Source organism: Cetorhinus maximus, chromosome 17 (genome assembly GCF_964194155.1).
Source record: "Cetorhinus maximus chromosome 17, sCetMax3.hap1.1, whole genome shotgun sequence".
Taxonomy (NCBI): Eukaryota; Metazoa; Chordata; class Chondrichthyes; order Lamniformes; family Cetorhinidae; genus Cetorhinus; species Cetorhinus maximus.
The window spans coordinates 100,088,031-100,114,579 of NC_135895.1; the positions used below are offsets into that span (position 1 = coordinate 100,088,031).

The 26,549-nt window shown below is 44.2% G+C and overlaps 1 protein-coding gene across 1 annotated transcript in view; it reads right to left on the minus strand.

Moving 5' to 3' along the window:
• Positions 1-2,136: 2,136 nt before the first annotated feature.
• ptprc (protein tyrosine phosphatase receptor type C) overlaps positions 2,137-26,549 on the minus strand; it is an 85,427-nt gene continuing 61,014 nt past the window's right edge. Inside the window, exons 24-30 of the mRNA XM_078561801.1 lie at positions 20,166-20,256; positions 19,850-19,986; positions 13,580-13,711; positions 12,083-12,202; positions 9,243-9,409; positions 5,489-5,624; positions 2,137-4,172 (exon numbers count right to left, since the gene is read on the minus strand). Coding sequence (XP_078417927.1) covers positions 3,897-4,172; positions 5,489-5,624; positions 9,243-9,409; positions 12,083-12,202; positions 13,580-13,711; positions 19,850-19,986; positions 20,166-20,256 — 1,059 coding nt within the window. The 3' untranslated portion in view covers positions 2,137-3,896. The remainder of the gene's footprint in view (positions 4,173-5,488; positions 5,625-9,242; positions 9,410-12,082; positions 12,203-13,579; positions 13,712-19,849; positions 19,987-20,165; positions 20,257-26,549) is intronic.

Sequence of the window (26,549 nt, forward strand, 5' to 3'; positions counted from 1 at the left end):
GGATCAAACTTGGGATCTTCTACTGGATACATTCATCGAGCCGCTGATGAAGTTCTATTGATTATATTGGAGTTAAGCAGAAAATAAGTGAATTGCAAAAAATAAAGTTTAGAGCACAAATTCTGCAAGAACATGAAATATACGCTATCAGCAAGCTAAATGTATCAGGATCGTTTTCACTGCATTTGAGAAACAAGATTACATGAGGTGCTGTCTGTGGTTAAGTGCAAAATCTGGCACTAAATGATAGCAATAAATGATAAAATTATATCCCACTTTTCCATCAGTATTAGTTGGAGAAAAGTTGGTATTAGAATGCTGTTGAAGCAAGATCAATTACTTTTAAAATGGTTGTGCCAGCTTTGGACTCTGCAATGGGACAAAGTCACAAACTTCTGCCACCACCTGCATTCTATGCAAAACTGTGATTTAAAGATGGACACCATGGAAGTCAAATTTACCTTGAAGAAATGTTAATATAAAGAAATAACATTGAAGAATCCTTCGAAAGCTACAACAAACATCTGGAAAAGTGGAGGGTCCTTCAGGGTCACTGAATACATGCAAGGGGCAAAATTTCTTTGGAGACATTTCCTCTCTATGCCGTAGCCAAGAGGAAGTGAAGACAACAATCTTTTACGCTACTTTTAATGTTGCTCTGCGAGTGGCAATTCAATAGTGAGAGAACAACATTCTGTGCTCAGCATGTTTCTACGGACACTTAAAGGATTGCTGACTTAACTACTTCACAACAGCTGGCACAAGCATATGCCTCGCCACACCACAACTGGTGACACAAAATGCATATCCTTCACTGTGAGAGGCATCCGCTGGCACAAAGCACACCCTTCACCGTAAGAGACCAACTGGTGCATAGCACATCCCTCACCTCGAGATGCCTGCTGGCACAGACACATATTGGTGGGTATGGCTTTGCAGGGATTTGTATGATCAGATCTGTTAGACAGTCAGCTAGTACAGGCCTCACAATCTTGAATATTCTGCACCTTTGGCAAGATAAAAAGCTGCCACCCTTTCGAGCCAAACAAAGGAAGCTTACAAAATCAATCAAATCCAACTGGGGTGCATGGCTTTAAAAGGCCATTAGGAAATTTGACATTCCTCTACCTGGAATCAATGGCTTTGGATTTGGGAATGCATATTGCAAACAGGTGCCTCTGTTAGTCAAAGTCAGCAGAATCAATAACTACCCCTTAACATCAATTTAAACTGGGTACTTAGCAATAGGAAACTGAGGACATAGAAGTTAACTACTGGCTTACGAGAGGATCTAGTTGAAAACAACACACTTGCAATTTAAGGTTAATGCGCATCTTTTTTCCACATCCATGTAAAAATAATGAAATCTAAATAATAGATAAGGATTCTTTCAATGCATTGTTGTTTTATAAGGTGCCTAGTGACATACTTGTAAATGCCTTGAATCCCTCTTGGAAACTGCTGTGGTTCAACTCTTAGAATAACACTGGGATTTGACTTGTGATTATTATTAAATCCTGTGGTGATTTTGTTTTTCCAATTTTTTTACAAATCCTCATGAAGTTGAGCTCATCTCATCCACACAGGGGGCTGTAAATAAAGGCAGGTAGCAACGCCTTAGCTGCACAACAGCTCATAGCCTGAGAGCACCTCTGTAGCCATTCTTCATGTGTTAGTGTATGTGGTTGATGGTTGACAGGTCATTCAATCATGGAGGCTATCGGATTTGTCATGAGGAGCAAGATTCCTCACCAATTTCTATTCTCCAATCGAACCCGAGACTTACTTGTCTGAGTGACTCCGAATAACAGCAGTTTAAGGCTGTACTTACTCCCCAACATATGCTACCCAAACTCTTCAACTCTCAGTCCCCAAAAGTGCTGATGGTGATATTTCTATTCAATTTACATTTTTTTAAAGTCCTCAACAAGACTGGTGTTGTGTTATTTTGTGCAAAATACTGCAAAGTGGATGGCAAGGCATCTTAGAAAACCATATTACATGATGTTATTTAGATGATGAATTATTCTAGGCAGTGCATGGCTACTGCTGGGTTCAATGCTGCTACTGACTAGTACTGTGCTGAGACGTGTACATTAATACATTCATACTATACAAAGGAACATGTGATACAAATTACTTTCCTTTTGTTTATTCAAAAACACTATTAGTACAAAATTTTTTGTCATTATCTTTACAAGATGTATTTTTGAACAAAACAAATTAGAAAACACTATAAGCTATTGAAAAAAGAACCCAAAACTGGAAATAGCAAGCTCTTGTGTAAAATATGCTGCAACCAACTTTAACTTGACAGACCAAACAAATTCCTGGTAACCATGGTAACCATCCGCTGTTTGAAGCAACACATTTTCTTCAACTAATGACATAATAACCTTGTTATAACTTGAAGAACAAATTGATTTTTACTGTACATCTTGTTGTTGCTGTTTAAACTTGAACCCCTAGCTAACTCCTAGAGACCCCACTGAGATTTGGAATATCTCTTCCATTTGGCAATACTTTATGCATACCGTGAATCCAGAAAACTTTATTTAAGAAAGGAGAGCCGCTTGATCAACATCCATGGACCAAAGAACAAGAAAGAAAGATATACATATCTTCAGATGTTCATATCCTCAACGACCAAAACCTTAAAACTACCCAAGTGACGAATGCCATGAAACTCCTGACCTGTTGGCAGTTCATTCCAAACTTGCCATTTCCGATACATTATTGACTGACACTTGGCAAAGGCTGCTTCTGTCCAATCTTAGAATCAGCTTTCAAGCATACGCTCGAACATCCCAATCGGTAATGTGACCTTGCGTCCTTTGATGAGTGGAAATGCAGATTGTCAGTAGATTCCGAGATCTTTTGCTTCTCAGGCAAACTGCAGCAAATCAACCCATGACGAGACTGCTGTGAATTCCTTCTCACATCTCTATCACTGATCCTTTCTATGGAGTCGAACCTATTTAAGTTAGGCTTAAATCCACAGTGGTATTCTCTGGTGCTGCTGCTGTATTGTACACTTTCCCAAAACCCTCCTCTGAAGTCATGTTTCTGTTTTCTTAATACTGACTTATTTACGAAGTCATGCTCTGTCTTACAGGCAACATAAAAGAACAGGCTTCAACAGACCATGTTTGTCAGCAAAGTGTGATATCTAATTTACAAAAGGCAGCAAACTCCCCTCTCTGACCCTCTGCTGTGTTTTCTGAGTCGGGTACACCAGAAATCAGTTTGGTCCACCGGAATAATATATTTTCTCAATGCAACATAAGTTCAAACAGTTAAATACATCTGATAAGCAGATCAACTGCACAGCTTTTAACTTTAAAAAACAACTATAAAAATAATTTGCAAAGGACAGTGAAAAAATTGCTGCATTATAAATGTCAGAAATCTCAAAACTTAATAAACCTGCCAAATTACTTCATACTCACAATGAACTTCATCATAGTTGTAACATAGCATCTTTGTAACATTTTAAAATGTGAACACTGCCAAAACATCTTGAAGCAGGTTTGGCATTTAGCTTTTCCACACACCTGATAAAATATATATATATAAAAATGATCTGAGAGTTTTTTTTTAAAAAAAAGCTATCTGTGCCCTTCTTTTAGAGTTACCAGTGTAACCAGAAAGACCAAAACATTATAATTGAATTTTAAATTAGGAAACTATTCCTTTAATTGAGATACATTCACACTTACGTTCAAGTAGATTACCATTCTTGAACAGTTCTGTATACAGGCCTGTTGGAAAGCATCCAGTGATAAACCAAGCTTTGTACATGTAAAAATGAAATTAATGGTGATATTTTCAAATCTCCCTTACAAACACATATATTGATTTATTCGTACCTATACTTCACACATCGCAACCTTCCTTCACTCAATTTCACCACTTGTAACAGGTCCATTAATAGGATTTTCTGCTGGTTGTTTGTTGTTGCTGCTGCTAGACTTTGCTTCATCATCTTCCGTGGACAACACTTCCTTGTTCTCAGTAGAGTCAGAAGCAGTATTTTGTTGAGATTTGTTCTCTGGATTAGTTTCAGAGATTACCTTCACAGTGGTCTGTGCTGGACCATTATCAGATATTAATGTCCCATTCTGCACTGGGTAAGTGCTGGCAATTATGTCATAGAGAAACTGGTACTGCTCCTGTCAAAGAAGAACAAAACAAATATACAGTTATTTTTTTCTTTCAATCTCAGTTTCCTCTAGAATCTTTCTACCACCCCAGCACCATTTTCTGGCCAACTGGCCCTTAACTTTCTCCTAACCCCATTTCAATGGCGTCGGCACTGGAACTTCTGTGCAATTTTCTCCTCTCTCCTACCTTGTGAGCTCTTGAGAAAGTAGCTCACCTCCACTTGTCCACATGTTTCACTGGACATCTGTCCTTCAGATCTTGCCATGAAGGGAAGGCTAGGGGAGAACCTACGCTTTGACTTTATGTTGCACAGCTTCCCCCATCTTCCCAAAAGAACTGTTTACAAACTTTCGTCAGTATCAGTTAAAATGCAAAACTTATTTTAAAATTAATTAACATTGTGACAAAAACAGACTTACATAAATACTGCAGCACTTGGTCTAGCCGACTAATCAGGTTATCTTAAAATCGAAAGGGATGTGCACAGTTAAAGGGAAAAAGTAGAATAGGGAGGCAAAAGTATTGTTGAGGCATCAGCAAATGGTCAGAAAGCATTTCAAGCCATTTGCAACCTTTGTTAAGGCTGAAGCAGGAAGGTTAAGAAGTGACACAACAAATTGGAGTGAAAGGAAATCCAAGATGCAGGCGTGAATCTGCAGGCAAGTGGAGGCAAAACTGTGCAACTGACTCCTTGTTTGAAGACTGCTGAAGTTGCAATGGTTGCAAGGTGTGTGCCTCTTTGACACTCTTTACAGCATTCACACAGCATGCCGAAACGAGATGGAGGCAGGCTTTAGATTACAAGCAATCAGCACTATTACAGGTTTTTCAGGTGACCTTGCAGCAGACGGCACAGCACTTTGGAGACCCAGAGCCTTGCGAAGGTAGTCTGACCAGCCTCTAAGCCTGGAAAAAGGTTGTTTTCAGAAAGCAAGGTGGGCCCAATGTGGCAACAAGCCAGGTCACCTATACTACAATTCTGTTTCTCACCAATATTTCTAGGAGGCCATGCGTTTTTTTTTTCCCTGTTTGTAAATGTAATATTGTTGGGAAATATTGTTAGGTGTGGGACTCACATGTCCATAACAGTGGCCTACTTCAGTGAATAACTAATACTGTGAGACACTGCCACCTTGACTTTCTGTACCTCCAGCAGCTTACATTCCTCTTGAAAATCATTCATGCTGTGAATATAATCTGCTTACATTGTTCAACACAAAGGCTTTTCTGAGACAGTAGAGAAAAGTGGGTAATGGATTGAAGGTGCCCGACAGAGAAGGATTAAAAAGAGGAATAGTCAGTTGGTGGAATAGCCACTACTTACAAAGGTTGGAAGCATTCCTGGCCGCTGTTTGCGCAGTGCTTTGACTGTCTGGAGAACATCTATTAAATTTTCAGTATTTGCACTGTCAAGGATGTTCCAGAGCGCATAGAATAGTCCCGTCTGCTTGGCTCCATCACTGAAAGAAATGAGGATTTTACAACGTAAGAAACTTAAAAGGTGTGGGGTAGACAAGAACAGTTTTGGGAGTGAAACTCAGCTTTGGTGGTGTTGGGAAGGGTGGGACACAATGGGCTATGGTGGATTGGCTGCATCCTGGTTTTCCTTCCCACTGATGTCAGGATAATGGGTTACCAGCCACTTTGCCCTGCTTTAGTTTTGGGCACCACACAAAGCATTGGACGTTCCATTAACCTGCGTTAAGGAAGGAAACTTTTATAGGCATAATCATAGAATCAGTGCAGTGCAGAAGGAGTCTATTTGGCCCATCGTATCTGCACCGCTCTCTGAATGAACAATTTACTTAGTACCATTCCTCCACTATTTCTCTATTAATAAAGTCCAGGGTACTGTATGCTTTATTAACTGCTCTCTCAACCTGTCCTGTCACCTTCAATGATTTATGCACATATATACCGGGTCCCTCTGCTCCTGCAGCCCCTTTAGAGCCATACCATTTATTTTATATTGTATCTCCATGCTCTTCCTACCAAAATGAATCACTTCACGTTTCTCTGCAATGAATGTCACTTACCGCCTGTCCACCCATTCCACCAATTTGCACATATCCCTTTCAAGTTCTACACTATCCTCCTCACAGTTCACAATGCTTCCAAGTTTCGTATAATCAATGAAGGAATACCGGCTGACAATTTTCTCAGAGTGGCTCCCACTCCCTTGTCATATCTTTGCCGGAGCAAAATCCTAGATCAAGTGCACTCCGAGGAAATTCCCGGCCATTATATGTGTAGGCATTTACTCCACACTGTTTGGTACTATTCTTTATACCCATGATACAATTTCATTAACTGGACGATCAAGGAGGTCATGGATATACTTTGCTACAACACCAAAAGATACTCCTGCCAATCTATAGATTTGAACTGTTGTGAAATTAATTAGTCCATTACACAGTCAGTAGAGTTACTGATCAAAGTGGGAAGAACCTGTCTCTCAAAGATACAGCATCAGCCTAATAGAGCATTCCCTTACACTACTATTAATAGTCGTGTTCATAGAGAGAAAAATTCTTGTTACAAGAGTAATTACTAATGGCCTGAATTTTACCATAGTGGCAAACAATTGGCATCAGCCACTCATTAAACTTACACTTGCCCTCAGAATTTCTATGTACCTTTGCGCTGCAAATTGCAGTAATTAGAGAACCAAAACAGTGCAGTGTTCTACACATGGGATCTCAGACTTGTGTTACTAGAGCAAGCAATGGCATGTCTCCTCAATCAAATGGATTTAAGGATCCTTCATGAGACATGCAGAGCCTGAAGCAAGAAGTGTGAATTAGGATAGTTAATTCAATGTCAAATCATGTAGAGAAAGTGAAAAAAGAGAGGGAAAAAATGGAATTAAGAGATGAAAGAAAAAGGAAAAGGAAAAAAATAATTATTTTAACATTTTTATTTATTAAAATCTCCAATTACAGTTAAAATCTGACAGAATGATACTCCACACCAGTGAACGTAAATTTTCAGTGCTAGAGAGGTTGGAGGCAGTAACTAAGAATTACTGCCCCAGTAAAAATTCACTTACACTTGAATGGACAAGCCCCAGCTATTTCTGGTGTGTTTAGTGGGTTTCTGATGGGTAGGTAGTGCAACTTGATGCCCTTCAAGTGTTTCAATGCCAAGTCTCTCGGCAAGATGCTGTTAGACCAAAGTTTCTGGAGATGCAGTACATCTCTGCTAGCAGTTTCCTGATTTCCACATTTAACCGCGCACGTGCAGATATCTGAATTTTTATCTGATAGTCTTGCTATTATTTTTACTGCAAAAATGGTCTACTGTAATTTTCATCTTTATCATAACTTCTCTGCTTGAAGGCAGGTCCTTGGCAAATATTCACTGAACCATGGCTTATATGTTGTGGCTTTTACTACAGGTAGGGTGAGAAGGCAGGCCCCAAATCTACCTCAGCTGGAACGGGGATCGGACCCTGTGCTGTTGACATTAATCTGATCCACACACTCACTGTTTAGCCAACTGAGCTAACCAGCGTGCCCCCAACCCCACCATTGTGATTTTACTGTAGCCTTAAAGCTAGTATGTGTTTACATCAGAAAAAAAATTAAAGTCGAGATTGTGCACATAATTTTCACTGTGGAGCTGATAAAGATATTTTAGTGACTTTTAAAGTTGTGGTGACTGTAGTAGTCGAAGGCCTACTTGTATCTGGCTGGGAATACTGGGAGCATTTATTGGCACACGGCATTTGCACCCCACCAGGTCTCCGGGACTTGGCTTTGAATCTAGCCTAAACTGAGGGACTGCAGACCTTTCTCTGCTAACTCTAAAGATCTTGTGAGTTTGTATTGTCACAACTCAATACTTGACTCTTAGTCAGTGAGGGCTCGCAAAACAAAGCAGCTTATAGTTAGCATACGTACGAACTAAACTGACAATCTCGAGCAGATGGAAGACGAGGGTAAGAATGGGAAAGGGAAAATTTCATACTAGTGCATTAAGGAGATACTTTTCTGAAGTTGTGCTTAAGTGAACCACTAGGCAAAACACAGCACGGTTAGCTCTGGGCTGGATATCAAGCTGAGGGTGGGCTCCCTGCATCCCAGTGTACATTTCAGATTACAGCCCACCTCCGCTTAGCTGGCTCACCCCGCTTAAATTTTTTCAAGCGATGGCCCTTTAATTAGGCATTGAATTAATGAGGCAGGACTTCCATCCAGCTCCTGGAGGAAATCCCGCTTCACTGAGCTGCCGGCCAATTGGAGGCCAGCAGCTCTGCACACCAGCAATGCCAAGCAGAGTGGTGGCCACTACTGGTACTGCAGGTAAGGCAGGAGGTGGACCCAAACATTCAGGTAAGTCCGAGATCTCAGTGGCAGGGCCAGCAAGGAGGGGCGGGGATGATGTTAGACAGGGCAGGGGGTAGGGTGGAAGTGAGGAGATTAAACTGTGAGGGCAGGCGGGGGGTGACATAGGCAGTCAGTGAAGGAGGCACCCCCAACACCTCAATGCCTCCCCTGCTTTTACTGACCAGTAGTCCGCACGATTAAACCTGTTGGGCTAAACATTGGGTGCAGGCCTCTCGTACTGCCCGTTATATCAGAGCAGTGGCAGGATGAGACCCTTAATTGGGCATTGATTGTTCACTTATGGGCCTCAGCTGGGCCATGGGTGGGTGACCCATGCAACACCTCCCCAGCTGCCCATAAAATCATGGTGGGGTTGGATGAAATGACAGTGGGCACACCGCTGATGGCATGATGCTCTAATTTACAGGTCCACCTGCCTGTTTTTATGCTCACTTGTGGCCTGGTAAAATTCAGCCCTCTATGTCTATGCTACTAGGCTATTTTTGAGGCTGATGTTGGATACTTGGAATGTTGCATTTCCCCAGCATTGGCGTCACTCTCCTTTAACAAAACTTTCATCAAGCATAATGAAGGGAAAAAAATACACATAGAAATTCAAACCTAAGGAACTACCTAATTCACCTTTCCCCTCTAGAAGTGAGGCATAACCCACAAAAATGCTAAAAATAGGATATTTGTTGCAAATGATAATCAAGAACAGCTTCAACACATTGATGCTACTAATATTACCTGCAGTGTACAATGACAGGTGGTACTAATTCTTCAGTTTCTTTGAGTGTTGACAGTTTTTCCTTGATGCTCCTTATCATATTGACGAAGTTATTGGGATCTTCAGGAAGCTCTGATTCAGTCCAATTGTGAAAATGATACTGGTGTACTTTCCGAGTTTCTTTTCTCTGAAGAATGAAGTAGTTATATCAGTCATCAATTTTTGACTAATTTTATCAACACTTTCCATTCACTCAGTTGATAGCAAATTAATGACGTTCAAGGAAAGTTTCTAGTCACTGCAAAGCTAATCAAATACTAGGATAGATCTGGCAAGGATTACACAGGAGGTTGAAATTCTAATGTCGTGTCAGTTACTGGTGCAACTAGATTCAGAATATAGTTGCTTAATTTTGGAAACCCTTCTTTCAGAAGGACAAGGATATATTGGAGAAGGTTCAGACAAGAAAGAAAATTGTTCTGGGCCCAAAGGTTATGAGAAGAAACAAACAAACTTGGACTTATTTTCAGATGATAAAATGAGCTTAAAGTTCCATGATCCCATGTAAGTTCAGATTTTCAAATGGGCAAGGCCTTTCAGCCCACTCCAATACTTTAGGTGGCTACTTAATGTAAGTACAAAGCCATTACCACTCTGAGGTGTACTCTCCGCATCATTTTTCTCAGGAGATTAAATGCATGGTGCAGCCCGAGATAGATTTTGATTAGAAAGGATCTAATTTGTCCTTTTCTCATTCATCTTTTAAAATGTACTAATGACACGATTATTGAGATAGATTAAAGGCCGTGTCTATTATATACAGCCATTTATCACCATGCTGTGAGAATTTGTTTATTTTCAAATTCCCAAACATTTCCCAGTTAAAACTGTTTCCCAGTACATAAGGCCAATTTTGTATCCTCATTTTGCTAGGCTTTGGGACCCTAATATGAAACCTTAATGACGTTCACAATCAGTTTGGGCAGAAATTCCCATCTGTGTGCACTTTAGACAACCCATGGCTACCTTGGGAGTTGAAGCATAATCTTCAACATAGGTTAATTCACTGAGATTGAGATCCTGCAATTGTCTTCCAAAGATCCTGGGCAGGATTTTCCCGTCAGCAAGCGGAACTCCCAACGTCACCATTCCCCATTTCAATTTTCAGGGAGGCGGGGGCTCAGCAAAATCAGCTGTGCACCTGCCGACCTGTCAATGGCCAATTGAGGCCATCGACAGAGTCATTAAACTAATTAATGGACCTGCCCATCTAACCTTAAGGTTGGCAGGCAGGCCAGGAGCCCTGGCGGGCTCCAAAAAAAGCATGAAACTTCTTCCATGGGCGGGATGAGGTTTCATGTAGGTTTTAAAAAATTTAATTAAAGCTTTTTAAAAAGTTATGGACATGTCCCAACTCATGTGACAGTGTCACATAAGGGGGCATGTCAGGGAATTTTTTTTTTCTATTTTTAATAATTTGTACATTGGAACCGATCTCCCTGAGGCAGCACTTTGCCTCAGGCAGATGAGTGCGTTCTTTCGTATGCATACGCGGAACAGCGCACTCTCAGGGTTAGGGAATCCCCCCCCGGCCTGCACAGGGGGTGCATAGTGCTTCCATGCGGACGTCACGCTGGGTGGGCCTTAATTGGCCCGCCCACGTAAAATGGCGGTGCCATTTGGGGACACCAATTGGAGGCGTGTCTCCGCGCACTCGCACTTCAACTTCCCCCTGCCCCCTGTTTATTTACCTGGCAGATAGCAGCAGGAGAGAGAGAGAATTGGCATCAAATTGAAAGGCACAGGGGACTGTAGATTAGCTGGAGGCATCATTGGAGAGCAGAGATGGTTGGAATCATCAGCAAGCGTGCCTTCAAGTTGGGCCTTGAGTTGTCAGGCCAGAGTCTGGATTGATTAGATGTGACACCCACTAAGCTATGGCATGTGTCGAGGATTGTGACTTTACAAGATGGGTGTTGCAACAATTGAAAAAAGGGACAGGAAATTTTATGGCTAAGTTGGTGGTGTTTTTGTGGATGATTGAAGAACTGTAATAGTAGCCTATATCTTGGAGCATTTTTTGTTGCTGTAATGCATTTTGTACAGGTGTTTTTACTGGAATATGATTGGACAGATAATTTTGGAGGAAAACAAGTTTTTGTTTGCACTTTTCAGAGAATTATAGAAAGAGAAACACAAAAGCCGAACCAAAAAGGAACAAGCAAACTAACAAATTGTGACTATTGGTGAACATCTTCCATGACTATGTTCACCAACTTATTAAAGAGAGAGAGAGCAAGAAATAGAGATAGAGAGATAGCCAGATAGATACATAAACAAGAAGACAGATCTTGATTTCCTGACCTTGTAAGTGTCAAATTACCATTTGCACCTCATTATTCCCCAACAAACACTTTGTTCCTTTCACACTTTTTCTCCACACATACAGAATGTAACCATTTACAAAATACGTCTTCCCTTTTATTTCAAAGGACTAAATATGCTTTCTGCTTTGAACTTTTACAAACCACCTTTTATGATGGCACAACACTTTCTGACAAGAGGTGGTTAGCAATCCTCCTGCTAGATGTTACTTAGTTCTTTCATTGGTTTCAAAATTACCGAAAAAGTTCAGATCAGTGAGTCACTTTCTTTCATCCATTTGAAAAGTTAATTATATGTTGCAACAATTCAACCACACTGTTTAATGGATGTTGGACCATAGGGAGATCTCTGCAAACAGTTTACAGCAGCCCAGCAGAATTAAAATGATTGCCTGTTCATTCAAAACATAGGGAAATTCTGTGAGCCTACAGACAGTAATAGCTCTTTGTCCCTCAAGATATTACAAAAACTTTACCTTTGTATGTCTTATTTCAAAGACACGAACAATAAATGCTGGATCGTTAATGCATTCACCTAACGTAACTTCAATATCATTATAGACTTTCGTCTCATCTTCCCAATATTGTGAACAATCCTAAAAGCAAATTAAATTGATTAAATTATTAAAACACTGAGGCATTTATTGGCAATGAAAGAAAATTATATTATACCACTGTGAATGGTGTAGTTCTCAGCAGCTAGGCTACTTTGCACACGATCTGTTTCATTGAACAATATCTCTATCACTGTAAGATAGCATGGTTATTTCCGTGAGTTCAGTATACATTTCCTGCAGGAAATACATGTTTCTGTTTAGCGAAATTACATGGTTTTGTCACATCTCGTGAAACCATCATGTAACGTGTATCCCAGAATATCCATGACAATTCTGGAAAGAGCTGAACAAATCCAGCAGGAATGTCTGGAAACTAGGCACGGACCTGGTTATGTTGAATCCCAGCCTAGAACTGAGGTCCCCAGATGAGCCTCGTGGGGATGGATCCGCCAACTGATGCTTACAAAGCCACTGACATAAGGAATTTGTGGGGTTTTGCATCCTGGGCCTTTTTAGGGATGCTATATATTTCAGGCCGAGGTATGTATGGTGGGAACAGATGAACCAGTCGATCCAGTGTGGGAACCACCTCCAGGTTTGGGGCGCGTGTGTAGGTGAACATCTGAAGATGTGAGCTTGCAAATTTTTGAAGTGATCTTAAGGTGCCTTCTATCTACTTTGCAAAGGACACACTGGGGGGGGAAGGGATCACTTGTTTCCAAGGAACCTGTGCACCAATGCCAAGCATGCTGGTTTCTTTTGTGTAGTGGTTCACTCCTGAAACAAGCAGGCCTTAGGGCACAGATGGTTCACTGAATATGCCACAGAGTGAGCTTTGGAAGGTGATGGGCATTTTTGAGGAACCTCCTCTGAAGACACGCCTCAGACAATTGCAGGCACACAGCCTGAACTTTGGCATTAGTTGGCATCAATGGACGGAAAATCCTACCCACCAGTTTCCTCATTGTCAGCACAAAGTTAGAAACTTTAGCACATAATTTGCGGACTTTCAAAGCAGAAGTCAAAAAGGGTTGGGAAGACTCATTTTCTGTTAGTGTAAAACGACCCTATGCCTGCCATGCACAATATGGTGAGGAATATCGGAACGGCCAATTTTTCCCGTCCTGGAATGACACATGTTCCTCAGGCCAGGGATATTCTAGGATTTCTACCACCTGTTACTGTAAAATCTAGTATGTATTCAAAGTATTAATTCAATACAAAATTTCTAGACAAATCTTGGTTTTAAGCACTTGTCTCTTGACACGTAAGTCAAGCTTCTGTTATCTCTCATATTTTGGAACATTAAATGAAACACTTTGCATTGTTTTGCCGGTTACCTTGACGAGGCTCGTCAACAGGATTATGGTCCTGTAAGGTAAAGGTAAGGTCATGAAAAAGAGCACTAGTTCCTACCTTCTCATTTTTTAATTTGCCCAGCATTGCGATGATCTTCGCCTTCTTTTGATACATCATCATCCAAAAGTCAGCAATGGTTTCAGGCAGCGGAGTCTGAGTGGCAATCAATGTTTCCGAATGCCAATATCCCTGAAAGACAGAATGCAGAAGGCAGTTGACGTTGGAGTTTTGTAAGGGTCCTTTTAATGTGCTCTGCAGATCCACAATCCAAGAGAATTCTCCATACTCTGTTCTAGATTTCAATCTTGTGAGTTGCTTCTTTTTTCCTCTGGATTGAAAATAATCAGAATTCTTCCTGCTGTCCTATAATAAAAGTTCCCAACACTCCCTTTGTTTCTGAGACTGTCCAAATGTCATGTTTCCTTTTAATGAACAGATTTCCTGCAGATTTAATTGAAGTTTTACTTGAACTGTCCCTCATGTAAAAAGTGGCACAGTTTCAACATTCACTAACACATGCACAAATGGGGATCAGAGTCAGCACAAGTGCAGGGGAGCTTCAAAAAGTGACGTCAACACAAAGGTGAGAGCTGATTGGTGAGTAGTGGGTAAGTGTTTTTTCTCTCCAGTTTGTTCTCCAGTTTAAAATAGATTAAGCTAAGGAAAGGTAAAAGTTCCAGTTTTTACTTAAAGTACAGAAATAATTTAATGTTTTTTTTTACTGTACTTAACTTAAAATAAGGTTTTTTTTTGAACTAGAGGCATGGCAGGGCAGCTCAGTCCCGTGTTATGTACCGCCTGCAACATGTGGGAAGTCCTAGACGCTCCTTGCGCTCTGACCGACCACATGCACAGGAAGTGCCACCAGCTGCAGCTACTTGAACTCCGAGTTTCGGAAATTGAGCGGCAGCTGGAGGCTCTGAGGTGCATCCGCGAGGCTGAGAGTTTCGTGCTTAACACGTTTTTAGAAGTGGTCACCCCACAACTTATGGAAATGCAGACAGAGAGGGAATGGGTGACCATCAGTCAGAAGAAAGGTGTCAGGCAGGTAGTTAGGAAATGCCCAGGGTGCATCTCACTCGAGAACCGTTTTTCTGTGTTGGAAAACGGTGAGAGTGATAGTTCCTCTGGGCAGTGCAGCCACGCTCATGGCACTGTGAGTGGCTCAGCTGTACAGGGGGGGAGGAAAAAGAGGGGAAGAACAATAGTGGTAGGAGACTCGATAGGAAGGGGAACAGACAGGCGTTTCTGCAGCTGTAGATGTGACTCCAGGATGGTATGTGGCCTCCCTGGTGCCAGGGTCAAGGATGTCACTGAACGGCTGCAGGGCATTCTAAAGTGGGAGGGCAAACAGACAGAGATCGTGGTAAATATTGGTGCTAACGACGTAGATAGAAAGAAGGATGAGGTCCTGCAAGCAGAATTTAGGGAGCTAGGAAGCAGATTAAAAAAACAGGACCTCAAAAGGTAGTAATCTCTGGATCACTTCCGGTGTTACGCGCTAGTGAGTATAGAAATAAGTGGTTAGTCCAGATGAATGCGTGGCTGGAGAGATGGTGCAGGAGGGAGGGCTTTAGATTTCTGGGAGGGGTGGGACCTATACAAGGCCGACAGGTTGCACCTGAACTGGAATGGGACCAACATCCTTGCGGGGAAGTTTGCCAGTGCTGTTGGGGAGGGTTTAAACTAACTTGGCAGGGGGATGGGATCCTGAGAGGAGGTACAGCAGGGGGAGATGCACAGCCAAAATTAGAAGAGAGTAAGTGAGTCTGGAAGGCATAGAAATTACAGGCCAGTTAAGGTACAAGGGAGTTTGGCAAGGTTGGATGGTATTTATTTTAATGCAAGGAATCTGATGAATTAGGCAGATGAGTTGAGGGCTCAAATTAACGCATGGAAGTATGATGTCATTGCTGTCACAGAGACATGGTTGAGAGAGGGGCAGGATTGGCAGCTCAATATTCCAGGATATAGGGTCTTCAGGCGAGACAGGGAAGGAGGTAAAAGAGGAGGGGGTATTGCAATATTAATCAAGGAATCAATTACAGCAGGAAGGAGGGATGACATCTTGGAAGGCTCCTCAAATGAAGCCATATGGGTAGAACTGAAAAACAAAAAAGGAGCAATCATTGGGAGTGTACTACAGGCCCCCAAACAGTCAGAGAGAAATAGAAGAGCAGATATATAGGCAAATTTCAGAGAAGTGTAAAAATAATAGGGTAGTAATAGTGGGAGATTTCAACATCCCCAATATTAACTGGGTTAGTCATAGTGTGATAGGTTTAAAGGGAGCAGAATCCTTAAAATGCATCCAGGAGAGCTTTTTAAGCCAATACGTAGAAGGTCCTACAAGGGAGGGAGCGGTCCTGGACTTAATTTTAGGGAATGAAGCCGGGCAAGTGGTAGAGGTATCAGTGGGGGAGCATTTTGCAGATAGTGATCATAACTCCGTTAGATTCAAGGTTGTTATGGAAAAGGACAAGGATGGGCCAGAAATCAGAGTTCTAAATTACGGGAAGGTCGATTTTAACAAGATCAGATATGATTTGGCCAGAGTGGACTTGGGAGCAGCTACTTTTAGGTAAATCTGCGCCAGAGCAGTGGGACTCATTCAGGAAGGAATTAGAGAGAGTACAGGGCCAACATATTCCAGTAAAGACAAAGGGTGGGACCAACAAATCCAGGGAACCCTGGATGTTGAGAGATATACAGGATTGGATAAAGAGAAAATGGGAGGCTTATGGCAGATACCGAGGGCTCAAAATAGCGGAAGCGCTAGAGGAGTATAGAATGTGTAGGAGGGAAACTTAAAAAAGGAAATTAGGAGAGCAAAAAGGGGGCATGAAGAAACACTGCCAGGTAAAATAAAGGAAAATCCAAAGTTATTTTACAAGTACATTAAGAGTAAGAGGATAACTAGCTAAAGAGTAGGGCTTATTATGGACCATAGTGGTGATTTGTGTGTGGAGCCGGAAGACGTTGGTAGGGTTCTAAATGGATACTTTGTGTCGGTGTTCAAAAGTGAGACGGACGACATGGGTATGGAAATCAGGCAGAAGGACTGTGATATAATTAAAGAAATTAGCATAGAAAGGGAAGAGGTTCTAAGTGGTCTGGCAGGCTTAAAAGTAGATAAATCTCCAGGCCTGGATGAAATGTATCCCAGGCTGTTGAGTGAGGCAAGGGAGGAGATAGCAGGGGTGCTGGCAATAATTTTCAATACCTCTCTGGCCATAGGAGAGATGCCAGAGGATTGGAGGACAAACAATGTGGTACCATTATTCAAGAAGGGGGGAAGGGATAAACCGGGGAACTACAGGCCAGTCAGTCTCACCTCAGTGGTGGGGAAACTATTAGAAGCAATTCTGAAGGACAGAAGTAATCTACACTTGGAGAGGCAGGGATTAATCAAGGACAGTCAGCATGGCTTTGTTAAGGGGAGGTCATGTCTGACCAATTTGATTGAATTTTTGGAAGGGGTGACCAGGTGTGTAGATGAGGGCAATGCATTTCACGTAGTCTACCTGGACTTCAGGAAGGTTTCTTTTAAGGTCCCGCATGGGAGACTGATAATCTAGGTAAGAGCCCATGGGATACAAAACAATTTGGCAAATTAGATCCAGAATTGGCTGAGTGGCAGGAAGCAGAGGGTGATGGTTGAGGGATGTTTTTGTGACTGGATGCCTGTGTCCAGTGGGGTTCCACAGGGATCAGTGTTGGGTCCCTTGCTGTTTGTGGTATATATAAATGATTGTAGGAGGGTTGATCAGTAAGTTCGCGGATGACACGAAAATTGGTGGGGAAGTAAATAGTGAGGAGGATAGCCTTAGATTACAGGAGGATATAGACGGGCTGGTCATATGGGCTGATCAGTGGCAAATGGAATTTGATCTGGATAAGTGTGAGGTGATGCACTTGGGCAGGACAAACAAGTTACGGGAATACACGATGAATGCTAGGACCCTGGGAAGTGCCGAGGATCAGGGGGACCTTGATGTGCATATTGAGGCGGCGGGACAGGTAGATAAAGTGGTTAAAGAAGGCATATGGGATACTTGCCTTTATTAGCCGAGGCATAGAATATAAGAGCAGGGAGGTTATGCTGGAACTGTATAAAACGCTGGTTAGGCCACAGCTGGAGTATTGCATGTAGTTCTGGAATCTGCATTATAGGAAGGATGTGATTGCACTAGAGAGAGTGCAGAGGAGATTTACCAGGATGTTGCCTGGGCTGGAGAGTTTTAGTTATGAGGAGAGATTGGATAGATTGGGGTTATTTTCCCTGGAGCAGAGGAGATTGTGGGGAGACATGATTGAGGTGTATAAAATTATGAGGGTCATAGGTAGGGTAGACAGGAAGGAACTTTTCCCCTTGGTTGAGGGATCAATAACCAGGGGGCACAGATTTAAGGTAAGGGGTAGGAGGTTTAGAGGGGATGTGAGGAAGAATTTTTCACCCAGAGGGTGGTGAGAATCTGGAACTCACTGCCTGAAAGGTTGATAGAGGCAGAAACCCTCATAACATTTAAGAAGTATTTGGATGTGCACTTGCGATGCCATGGCATACAAGGCTATGGGTCTAGTGCTGGAAAATGGGGTTAGAATGGCTAGGTACTTGTTTGACCGGCGCAGACTCGATGGATTGAAGGGCCTTTTTCTGTGCTGCAGACCTCTATGACTCTATGCCGAGTCAACCCAGGAGACTGTCAATGGTCCACCAATAGCTTTGGAAAAGCAAACACGTGCTCAAAAAAGCTGACCCCTCAGGAACACATCTAAATACAGGCTGATGACATATAATTAAATCAAGGGCATGGGTTTGTCATTATGTAAGCTGAAGCTTCCAAATATATAATGGGAAAAATTGGTACTCAATGATAATTAGATTATCTGTGATTGTCATGAGACACAGAGGCTCCTCACCCCAATCCCATCCCTTTCATTCATAAAAGCATTGTTCCTGCCCCTTCTCTCCTTCAACTGGCATTTGCACTTCCTTCCTATAGTTCAAGCTGGCTTTCTCCATCTCCTTCCTACCCACTATGTACTGACGCTCCTCTTCTTCCCCCTCACTTTACAGATCACTCTGGCACTCCTCACTCCCTAATTCTTAAATCACCTCTCCTTCTCTTCCCTTTCCCAGGTCTTGCTAGCATTGTCTTCCTTCTCTTCCCTCATTTCAAGCTGGCATTCTTCCCTTCCCTTGGTTTATGCTGACAGTCTTTTCCACTCTCAGATCATGTTAGTGCTCTTCCTGCTCCTAAACACAGACTTTCTAATGGCAATCTTCATGCCTCCAATCCCATTCAAACAGGCATTATTCTCTCCTACCTCTTTGCTGTCGCTAATTCATTCTTCCCTCCAACACACCCCTCACCTGTGTCATCCTGGCTCCTGTGTCGTGCTCTTGCTCGAGGGGGTTGAATGCTGCTGCACATTGTAATTGGCCACTTCTGGTCTTGCAAAACTATTGTGAGAATTCCTGACTAGCAAATGCAAGAGCAATCAATTCCCTGGAGCATGAGCTGCAGGCAGGAGCTAGGAGAACCTCTAACTTTCATCCACCAGTCTGAACAAAGGAACAATGATCTGAAAATGTGAACGCTCAATGTGGTTGGCATGTGCGTGCCTGTGTGAAACATTTAGTCAGGGACCCACAATGTCAAGGACACACAATGTGAGCATGTTTCTGAAACGTGATTAACACCAACAATAGCAACAGTGATGAATCTGAGCAAAAGAATGAGGTAGAAATGCAAACATTTCTGATAAATATTAATCAAGGTCATAGCTTAATATAGCACCGAAGGAGGCTATTTAGGCCGCCGTGTCTATGCTGGCTCTTTCAAAGAGCTATCCAATTACTCCCACTCCAGTACTCTTTCCCTGTTGCTGTGCAAATGTTTCTCCTTCAAGCATCTGTCCAATTCTCTTTTGAAATTATTATTAAATTTGCTTTCACCATTCTTTCAAAGGTATTTTTCAAATATCCTCACAATTTTTACCCTTCCTGTCTGAGAAACCATCTCCAGGCCTAGGCTCCATTCCTCTGGCTCTGAAATATTGTTTATTCGCCACTTCGGGCTCTCTGCTAATGGAGCAACTGGCAGTGATTGTGCCCCGGGATTCTCTCAAATTCAATGTGCCTTGTTAACTCTGTCTCAACCCCACCCCCTCCTCTTTATGCAAAAAGCCATTTTCTGTACTGTACTTTTGGTTTCTGCCACCCAGTTCTTCCACTCCCCTTGAGCATCTACTTTCCTCAATGACAAAACCTTTAGATGGTCTTCTACAAGAGAAGAATTAACTTCTTGTGCTAATACATACATCTATGTAGGAGGCATTGATATATTTAATGAATTCTTCATCTTCACTCTCATCAGAGGATAAATCAGTGTCACTGTGGCTCTCGCTGTCTTTGCTTTTCTCGTCGTCCAATTTGATAGTTACTCTGTTGTAATCATCTTCAAAAGAACAAATTTATAAATCACATATCAATTTCATTTCAGGATTGGTGCCAATATAAACAACGTCCTCTTCTTCTGACCTTTTGCAATCAATTTTACAGTCATATTATGATGCAAACCTGAACACTTTCATGAAGCATCAAGCAAGACAGAGAAAGATCAAACTTAATACTCACATGGGATCACCGAAAGAGAACGATTTTTACTTTGATTTTCTGCCCGTCTTCCATTGTTCTGTGATCTCCAATCAGTATAAGGTGGGATCCTCTGCAGGATTCAGAGATATGAAATAAAAACCACACAATGTTGTTCACACAAAATTGAAGAATGAAGAAGAATAATCTTTAACATTTGTTTTCTTTCAAAATATTTAGCACATTGTGAGTCATTGCTTGGAATTGAATTGCTTGCTTCCTGTAGTTGGGATTTTTCCTTTATTGCCCCCTCAAATGATTTTCCTGAATTTTTCCTCATTGAAAACTCCCCTTTGGTTCTTCTTCTTCTATATTAAAAATGAGGGGTAACTTGGAAGTGGAAGTGCTGAGGATTTCCAACTCTGCAAAAAGCCTCACATCACCCCAACCCGCCCCCACTGCCCTCCACCTTAGAAAGCCAGTTCCACCTTGTATCAGTGTCTAAAGCTCCTGGTAAAACAATTAGCTTTTGATACGACTGAGCTTCAAGGGAGTTACTCAGCATGTCTCCTTCAAAGACAAAGACTGCTTCAAGGTCTTAGCTCCATACAGCTTCATAAGCAAGTTTGTGTGTTTCCCCTCAAACTTGGATTTATCCCCATGCCATTATTAATCCCACTAACCAGCAAGCCAAAACACCAAACAAATCATGTCATTCACCCTTACTTATTAAACAAAGGAGCTAAAAAATAAACAGTTATGTGCAGAGTGAACAAAAGGTCGGCAACCGAGCCCATCACTCCCTTATTGTTTGAAGATCCATATTTATGGCCTCTAGTTATGTTCTTTCCCACAAGAGAAAACATTCTCTTTATATCCATTCTATGAAAACCTTTCATAAATTAACGACCTATATTAGGTCATCCCTCAGCCTTTTTTTCCCCAAGAGAAATTAGATCCACTCTGTCAAGCCTATGTATGCCCACGCACTCACGGTATCATCTTTGTTAATCTTCTCTGCATCGTCTCCAGTGTCTCTATATCCCTTCGATAAAATCGTGACCAGAACTGCACACAGTACATCAAGTGTGATCCAACAAAGGTTTGATGCATAACTTCCCTACTTTTCAATCCTATCCCTCTAGGAACAATCACTTGCTTTGCTTTTTAATGCTTTATTAGCCTGTGACACAACTTTTGATTGGTGCATTTATCCTCCAAAATACCTTAGATCCTCTACCCCATTTAGACTTGCACTTTTCAAGTAATAAGTGATCTTTCTATTCTTCAGACCAAAATGTACTGCCTCACGTTTATCTGAGTTGACCTTCGTTTGCCAATTATTTGCCGATTCTGCAAGTTTATTGATCTCCTCCTGTTGCAGTCCTCCTCAGTATTGACAAGCCCCACCCCCCAAACCCATGTGGTACCAAGCGCAAATTCAGAAATTGTGTTTTTGAACCCAAAATCCAAATTGTTAATGCAAATTATGAACAGCAGTGGTCCTAGCACTACTCCTTGTGGAGCTCCACTTCCCACCTCCTGTCACTCTGACTAACTGCCCTTTAATCCCATTCTTTCTAGATCAGGATTAGGCGTTAAATGGTCAGAGAGTGGGGCTAAATGTACTGATTCATGACTAGGGAGCTGATCACACTAGTTCTGTTACTGGCATGACAGTGCTCCCATTATTCAAATAACCCTTGTCCCGATGATTTGGATGCCAGCCTTAATTCATTGCCCGTGCCAGAAATTGCTTTGCTTGACACTGCTTTACAAAACAAAACAACTCAAGAAACCTTCTACTTGTTTAATTAACTTGGGTTTGTTTAAGTGGAAATGTAATCTTAATTTGTGGATAGTCTGCAAATTGACAGATTAAGTTGGCGGGCAAAACTGTGGCAGATGACTTTCAATGCAGATAAGTATACCGCCATTCGCTTTAGATCAAAACACATAGATTTAAACACCATGGCCTGAATTTTTCCCGCGTCGCGCAGGCTTGGCGGGAGCGGGCAGGGGGGTTCGGGAACCCGACTGCCACCCGCGGTTGGGTCCACACCGCTATTTTACGCGGGCGGGCCAATTAATGCCCGCCCAGCGTAATGCGCGGCTCCGGCATCAACGTGAAGTGGCGGGGGCTCAACGTCCACGGGGTCCAATGGTGACCCAGCGGCCTATTTAAAAACGGCGCAGGCAGCCATGTGAAGGCTGCCATTGAAGTGCCGTCGCCACACAGAACATAGTAGCAGAACAGGGCAGGCGGGAGAGCAGGTCAGAGGGGCAGTCGGCCCCACGGTTTTCTGATGAGTATCTCGCTGCCCTCCTGGAGAAGATGGCAGCACGCCGGGATACCCTTGTCCCAAGGGACGGGAGGAGGAGGCCCCCCCAACCTCACCAAAAATGTCTGGGAGGAGGTGGCATCCAGGGTGAGCCCCCATGATGTGGGGAGGCACACATGGGTGCAGTGCCGCAAGCGCTTCAATGATCTCCTGCGATCGGGAAGGGCGAGTACTGTGTTGGCATGGGTCACTTAGCACAGCAGTTAGGAGCACCCTTCCCCCCACCCCATCCCCACCATCTGGACCTCAGAGTTCTTAGAGTGCGAGTGGCAAATGTCAATGAGGCAGCATCTGGGCAAGGGGGTGAGCCCTGGCTGCTTGGCCCGAGTGACTTGCAGCTCCAGAGTCACGAATCGGCTGAGCCCTGCGAGGTGTTCCTCAGGTGGGGTTGGCCAGGCTGCAGTGGCAATACAGGTACAAGGTGGACTAATCAATGATCCTCTGTCCTTTCAGGAGAAGACAGCCCACAGTAATGTTGAGAGGCTGCGGACTGGCGGAGGACCGCCCCACCTTCTAATATTGACCAGATACGAGCAGGAGGCCCTGGAGCTGGAGAGGCGCCATGCACCTAGGTCAATCGGCCACGGTGAGGTTGGGGTGCCACAGGGAGGTAAGAGTGCAGTGCACTGAGGTCAGAATGTCTGTAATAGCAACTATTCCACTGCTGTCTCTATATCGATGTGAGCCTCGAACATGGAATCCCCATTGATAGTAGAAAGACGAGGGCACCCTGATCTGGGTGCCAGGCACGCACAGTAACAGTGTGATGACATGTCCTTGCTCTTCCTTTCAGGCTCACCAGAAGCCCATCGGGGTGAGGAGCCCGTAGGCCCGCCACTCACCCAAGAGGACAGCGACCATAGGAACGCGCCTGCATCACACCTTCTCAGCCAGGCAGGCACCAGCGCAGATACCAGCACCTAAGTGGGCATTAGATCGTCAGATAGTATCTCGGTGCACAGCGGTGAGGGCACTTCATGCTCGCTTGAGGTACGGGCGGAGGCAGAGAGTGCCCAGGGCGCCGGCAGTCGGAGGACTGCTGGGGACCAGGAACATGCTCAGTCATTGGCTAGCGTGCCTCTGGAGTTGACCCTGAGGCAGCAGATGATGTCCAGCGGGGTGTGCAGGAGGATCTCGCGGAGATACACGAGGGAATGCGTGCCATGGTCTCCGCTGTGGAGCAGTCCATGTGGAGAATGAGCAATGCAATGACCCTCATGGCCGAGCGCAATGCCTCCTCCATGGAGAGAGTCGAACTCTCATGGAGAGGCTCCTCCAGGAGCTGAATCAGGGGTTCCTGGGGATGTGCTCGGGCCTGCAAGCCCTCACACCGGCAAAGACCTCAGGTGGTCACTGTTAATGTGGGAGATGGATTGGGCACCCAGTATCCCAGCTAGGTGCCCGTCCATCAATGGTGAGCAGGTTCAAAGCCACCTCACATTGGCACATGAGCTGCTTGTTGTCCCTGTGGGGTCCTCTCAGGGCGCTCCAGATGAAGGCAGCAGCTCCGCCGCCCCTCTGCCAGTGACTGTGGCATCCAGTGAGGCTGCAGCGACTGGGGAGATGCCAGCCATGGCACTGGCCGCTCCCTCCCAGGCGGGGCCAGCACAGGCTCCACGGGCCAGAGGATGCCCGCCAAGGTCATCAAGGCCAACAGGACAGCAGAGTGAGCAGGCTGTCTCCAATCCCAGTGCCAGTGAGGGGGGAGCACCTAGACGTAGCATCCGTAAACGCAAACTTAAAGCACCTTAGGTACAACATGGACTTATCAATGGTGTTTTTTTTTGCCCCACGTTTAAGTCATTTATAAGTTGGTGTGATGGAGAACACCTTTCCATTTAATTTGATTTATGTATACCAGGCACCACACCATTAAATGTGTTTGTTTTCAACAAGCCTCTGGGTGCTTCACTAGTTCTGCAGGTGCAAGATAACCCATGATGTTATGAATGACTTGTTTGTGACTGAACTTTATTGAAATGGCACATAGCGCATGTTGTTCACCAAGCGAATGTTCCTGTCAGGTATTGAGTAAGGAGCCTTTAGCCCTGGCATGTGGTGGTGGTTCAGCTTTGGTAGGCTAGCTGAAGGAGCGTTGGATTAAAGCCTCCCGGGTGTCCCTTCCTCCCTGGAGGTTGCCCAAGTCAGTGTCTATCCCCTCAGCATTCTCCTAACCGTGTTCCTCCTCAGACTGACTACTGGCCTCATCGTCTACTGACAGAGCAGCTGCGTCAACATCTTCTCCCTGCACTGCATCCCCCCTTTCCAGCGCCAGATTGTGGAGAGCACAGCATACAACCACTATCAGTGACACACGATCTGGAGGGGTATTGGAGTGTGCCTCCTGAACGGTCCAGGCATCGGAAGCGCATCTTGAGAAGACCGATGGTTCTCTCTACCGCCGCACATGTGGAGGCGTGGCACCTATTGTACCGCTGCTCCTCCTCTGTTCTTGGGTGGCGGAGAGGTGTAATGAGCCACCTTTTCAAGGGATAGCCCTTGTCACCCTGCAGCCAACCATCCAGCCGGGCTGGAGCACTGAACAGCCCCGGCACCTGGGAGTGTCTGAGGATGTAGGCGTCGTGGGAGCTGCCTGGGTACCTTGCACAGACTTGCAGAATCAGCATCCTGTGATCACACACTATCTGCACGTTCATGGAGTGGAAGCCCTTCCTGTTGACGAAGGCACCGGGCTCACCTGCTGGCGCCTTGATGGCCACATGTGTACAGTCTATAGCACCCTGGACACGGGGGAAGCCAGCAATGGCCGCGAAGCCTCTGGCTCGCTGTGTCTGGCTGGCCTCATCCATGCGGTTAGGAATGAAAGTCATTACCCGCCTGAACAGAGCGTCTGTCACCAGCTTGACACAATTGTAGACAGCTGATTGGGAGACTCCATACAGATCCCCCACTGATCCCTGGAAAGAGCCAGAGGCATAAAATTTGAGGGCCACTGTGACCTTCAGAGCTTCTGGCATGGGGTGTCCACCCACTCAGTCGGAGCTGATCTCAGGGCCGATCATCTGACAGATGGAGGTCACTGTCCCTTGAGAGGTGGAGCCTCCTTCGGCATTGCACCTCAGCCATATTGAGGAGCTGCATCATTGCCTGTAAACCCTGGCAGCAGGTTAGTGGCGTCTTCTGCAGCGCCTTCCACCTTGGACTACCTGCTGGCCCTGCGCTCCTTGTGCCTGCGCCTCTCCTCCCACAGGTCCCTCCCCTGGGGGCTGAATAGGGACACCCGGCCTCCTCTCCCTTCTGCCCCTCTCTTCCTCCTCAGAGGAGGTGCCTCCAGCGGAGACCACAATCCCCGTTCCCAGGGTAAGGGACGGTGTCTGATACCTGTCCAAGTGGTCTGAATCCTCCGGAGCCTTAGACTGAAGCCTGTTATTTCTGTCAAAGCAGCTCTGAAGCAAAATGAAGTTGTCCTGTTCACACAAGCAAATAGCAGTAAGTCATAATCTAAAGTACTAACAACTCACATTCGCAAGCCCACTCAGCCCTCTTATCCCGCCCGTGGATGAGGTTTTTGAAAATGTGGCCTATCCGCCTGCCTGTTGCGCCCATGCGACGCCCTGAAAATCGCACAGGATGCGCAAAATCAAATTCAATTGGTGCCTCAAGGGCTTTAACTGGCCCGTTAATTAATGGTGGGCGCGCCTCCGCCCTCATAGCGCCCGCCTACAGAAACATCGCGATGGTGTGCGGTAATGTCGGGATGCACGCTTGATGTCATCGCGCGTCATTTTAAGTTTCGGCCCGTTTTACATGTCGGGCCCACCCTCGCACACAATGTAAAATTCTGGCCCGTATGTTTGAGTCATAAGGTGGTGGTTTCAAGCCCCAGTCCAGAGACTTTGTACATAATCTAGGCCCACATATAAATTCAGCAGAAATGATGCACTGTCAGGTGTTTATCTGCTCGGGTAGACATAAAAAAATCCAATGACACTATTCGAAGTAAAGCAGGGATGTCCTCTTTGTGTCCTGACCAATATTCCTCCTTTGATAAACACACTGAAAATTTGCTGCTTGTAGATCCTTGCTATGCACAAATTTGGCTGCACATTTTTAAAAATTCATT